Here is a 4,648-nt window from a genome sequence, read left to right as displayed (position 1 = left end):
CAACTATAGCTACCAGCTTCACCATCCTTACTACTACTGTACTACTACTACCACTACCAAGCAAACTTACTTATGAATAGCATGTCCTGCAAGTGGTATTGCCTGCCATCCCTTCAAGATTGGGGTACATTCACAAACGTAATCACAAATTAAAGAAAATACTTGCAGGTTTACCAAGCTTTATATTACAGAGAAATGTTAATCTTAATTACAACTGCAGCTTTCTCCAAGGAGAAGTAAAAAGGATATTGGAAGAACAAGACTTTCATTATAACCACAATCAATGACCAGAGCTGTGTTGATTCCCAACGTAAACAGCACTAATAAATGGCTAGGTGCATACAGGATTGAAGGAACCTATGTAAAGAAACACTGGTTAAAATGTATTGAATCTCATGTATATTTAACAAATAAAAAACAAAATATAAAGTATTGAAATATAAGAATTTTCTGTTTCAATTATACAGTACAGTAGGCCTATAAATCTATTCAAAGATTTGAAATATCTACAGACAAATCACTGAAATACTCACATGTTTTTGTGTCCATGCATAAATCAAACATGTAATAACACTCTATTGCATCAAAATGTAATTATAAAACACTATACAGTATACCATGGACATAGTATACTTACCTCATAGTGTTTGAACAGCACCTTTGCAAGAGTTTCTCTAAATGATGAGGGACAGAGGAATGACTCGCATATAATCACCCGTCGATCCCGTGTATTCACAAGCAGATGTCTTTACAAAACAATTTAGAAAGAAACTTAAATTTATTTATCATTTTTTAAAATACTGGTCATATAGTTACTCAGAATAGGACAAACATATGATACTTTTAAAACTGATTAAGTTTCCTAATACTTCAAGAGTAGATTTCCTGTATGAATAAAATCAAAACAGTACTGGGTTTGGTCTGCAGGAGTTCGTGCTTCCATCAGATCCAATCCAATCCAATCAGAACATTTGTAAAGCGCCTTTCTTTGCAGATACGAAGCACTGCACCCCACATATTTAGGCACTTCACAACCAACAAGCAGCCGTGATCATTGCCTAACCCAAGCACAGAACAAGTAAACAAATCAAAAGAAGCAGTGGCAAAGTTTGGAATCATGAATAAATAATGCAACAATAAATTAAAAAAAAAAATTTTTTTTAATGGGAAAATTAGTTAAAGAGGCGAGTTTTTAAGTCAGACCTAAAGACAGCCACAGATGGTGAAGATCGAATGTGCACTGGAAGGTTATTCCAGATGAGTGGCGCCTCGTGAGAAAAAGATTTGTTACCAATACGCTTGTTAAAGATAGGTTGATGGAAATTAACATTCAAAGCTGATCTGGTACGAATTTGCTTTTTACGTACAAGTAAAAAGTCACAGATATATTATGGGCATAGGCCAGACAGTGATTTGAAAGCAAGAACCATTAATTTGAAATAAACCCTTTGCTTAAAAGGCAGCCAGTGAAGTTCACAAAGAAGATGTGAAGTGTGAGTATGAGAGGATCGGATGTTAAAAATAAGACGTGCAGCAGAATTCTGCAACTTCTGTAATTTTAGAGAATCTGTTACAGTCAACTCAGAGTACAATGAATTGCAGTAATTAATTCTAGATAAAACAAGTGCATGAACTGCTGCATGACAGGTGTCATAGTTGATAAATTTGCGAATCCTCCATAAGTTACGTATATGGTACTTGGTCGATTTACAAACTGACTGAACTTGAGTAGAGAGCGACAGCATGGAATCAAATGTGACGCCAAGATTACGGACCGAGTTAGTGGGTAGAATGTTAAGTTCACCAAGTGACAGAGAAGCCTGTCTAACGTGATCAAGCTCTAAGTGCCTCTTGGAAGCACAAACAATGAATTTTTTTTTGTTATTATTAAGTTTAAACTTATTCTTAGCCATCCAAATCTTAACATCCTTGATACATAACCGAAGCCTATCCAATGCCAGATTAACAGAAGAGGGCAGAGAAGGATCAAAATCCAGATACAGTTACAGATCATCAGCATGAAAATAATACTTAATACAATGACGCCTGATGATGTCTCCAAGCGGACTGATGTCTCCAAGCGGACTGATGTAAGCTAAATAGAGCAGGACCAACTTTCAAGCCCTGTGGAACCTCAAAAGTTAATAAGTGATCTGAGTAATTATCATCGACACGGATACAACAACTCCGGTTGCTGAGATACTGTAGGAGTCAAACCACCTTAAGGCATATTCTGAAAATCCAAAAGAATTATTTAGATCATTCCATTCATACAAGAAGCCTTTTTAATGGAGACAGTATACATGTACCTATTGTTAGCCATAGTAGCCTAGGTCTAAAGCATACATGTACCTATTGTTAGCCATAGTAGCCTAGGTCTAAACAATGTAATTGGAAGACAAGCCCGTACTAAGTTCCGATGGCAAGCTTTCTGTACACATGTGTGATGGTCAACATATTTAAAGAAATATTTCTGGGAAATCTCTAAATCAAAACTACTGTAGGAACTGGTTTAAAAATAGCCACAGCCCAATATTGTAGGTCAACATACCTGAAGTAGATTGTATGAAGAAAATCAACAAGCGTGTCATAAAGGTCATCCTCTGTGTCAGGTTCACCGAATATCTTAACAACTTTGCCAGTTTTAATTCGTTTTACTTCACTTCTTAATATAGCTCTTGGGTGGCACTCACCAGCAAAGCCAACTCTAGAACATAAACAAATGTTTTATAAATAAAATTATAAATAAAATTAAGTAAAATTAATTAGTAAGAACTACATAATTGGTTTTATTTTGTCATGAATATATCTGCTCAAATAATAAGGAGAACAAGGTGCTGAAATGTTATAAAGTATATACAATATACGCATAGATTGTGCTCTTAAGTGACAAATTGTTTATGTTTTTTTACAAATTAATTGGTAATTAAGTGTGTATGTTTATAAATTGTAAACATTTTGTAAATTCAACGTTTTCTGCCTTCAGCCTGCTTGTTGTACATATTTTATACCTGAATAAATAAATTTTTAAAAATTTTAATGTGAATTAAAAAGTGCAATCCTCTACTCCTAGGCACATTACTGTACAGAACTGTAATTGTGCAGATGATGATACCTCTCTTTCTTTGACATCGAGTAATCAAACCATGGAACAATTTACCATAACATGTAGTCGCATGCACAACACTTTACCATTTCAAAGTTTTCTATGACTGACACATGGAATCATTGAGAGGAGGCAGTCTCTACGAGTATTAACTTATTGCCTCCTTATATCACTAAGGTAAGAACCTCACATAGAGCTCAAATTTGCATGGAAAATCGCAAGGAAATAGGTGCACAGAAGATTAGATCAAAGCTAAATTTTTTGCCAAAATCTGTGAGGAAATCAGTCTTTATTTTCCGAAAAAAAAAAATTAGATATATGTTGATTTTATTTTAATTAGGCCTACGATTCTTAATAATAAAAAATACTTGTCTGTATGTTAAATAAATTTAGAATGTAACAACAATGAATCAGAATTAAAGTGGGCCCAATAGTCCACACTAAATGGAACCGATCGTTTTGGTGTGGGCTCGGTCGTCCACTCTTATTATCGCCGATCGTCTTAAAATGGGCCCAATCGCCTTGGGCCCGATCGTCTATCACAAAATAGGCTAGGCCTAGTTAAGCCACGGCAAGCAGCCAGACCTAGCGAGCTAGGCCTCCCTTTTATCGGCCGGGGAAGGCGTGTCAGTCTATGAATGTAAAAAGTATTTAAAAAAAATTGATATAAGAATTTTTATAAAATACTTTGAATAAGCAGATCCTAAGTCGAGAATGACAGCTGTTTTCTCGACAGCTGCAGTTAATCCTTCATATAAAGGCATTTCAACGAGGCCTAACAAGCCAATAACAACAATCACATCATCAAAAAGGAGCAACGATTCCCCCACTTTAAGATCATGTTTTGGTTTTACCAGCGGACCGGACCGACCAACTCTCGTTGACGGCTGGTCGATGACGTATGTTGACGCGAATTACAATAAGTTGACGGAAATTCTCAAGTATTGGTATTTGTACACTGGCTATCGATAACTCCAAGCTATTCAACTCCTTATTATGGAATCGTTATATTAATAATAAATCAGGTAATAAATACAGTAAGTTATTTGGACACTATATACTTTCAAAACAGTATCACATTTACATGATAAAGCTGAGTCAAAAATTTACGACATACCTAAAAACTATAATAATAATAATAATAATAATAATAATAATAATAATAATAATAATAATAATATTAATAATATAATAAATAATAATAATATAGGTTTTAAGCTGTGACTTGAAGTTGCAAGAGTTGGAAGAATATGTAATTTGGAAGTTGGTTCCAGAAATAGGCAGAAGCAAAAGTAAAAGAACATTGACCATGGTTTTGGTCAGGGTTGGCGCCAGGATTTGCCCGACGGAGGGGGGGGGGCGGCCCCTGACGAGGTGTCAGATTTCCCCGACGAAAGCAATGTGGGCGTGGTCGAGCTTTGATTACAAGGTTCGGAAAGTGGTCCTGGGGGAGCCCCCGAAAACTTCGACAATTTAGGGGTTTCAAAGGCTTATTTAATCGATTTTAGAGTCTACTAATATGTAAAAAATACATATAATTTT

General features: G+C 35.4%; 1 protein-coding gene across 1 annotated transcript in view; it reads right to left on the bottom strand.

Annotated features, from left to right (window-relative positions):
* Window positions 1-3,955, bottom strand: part of LOC117114701 (actin-related protein 10-like) — a gene marked incomplete at its 3' end in the record, with an annotated part of 7,490 nt that extends 3,535 nt beyond the window's left edge. Inside the window, 4 exon segments of the mRNA XM_033258387.1 lie at window positions 250-357; window positions 638-746; window positions 2,552-2,707; window positions 3,794-3,955. Of these exon segments, the coding sequence (XP_033114278.1) occupies window positions 250-357; window positions 638-746; window positions 2,552-2,707; window positions 3,794-3,870 (450 nt within the window).
* Window positions 3,956-4,648: the final 693 nt, after the last annotated feature.

This window comes from Anneissia japonica, unplaced genomic scaffold, assembly GCF_011630105.1.
Source record: "Anneissia japonica isolate Jap-2015-1 unplaced genomic scaffold, ASM1163010v1 scaffold134697_len8042_cov152, whole genome shotgun sequence".
In the NCBI taxonomy this organism is placed as follows: Eukaryota; Metazoa; Echinodermata; class Crinoidea; order Comatulida; family Comatulidae; genus Anneissia; species Anneissia japonica.
The sequence above is the reverse complement of the archived record's forward strand: the minus strand, read 5'-3'. Positions and strand labels throughout refer to the sequence as shown.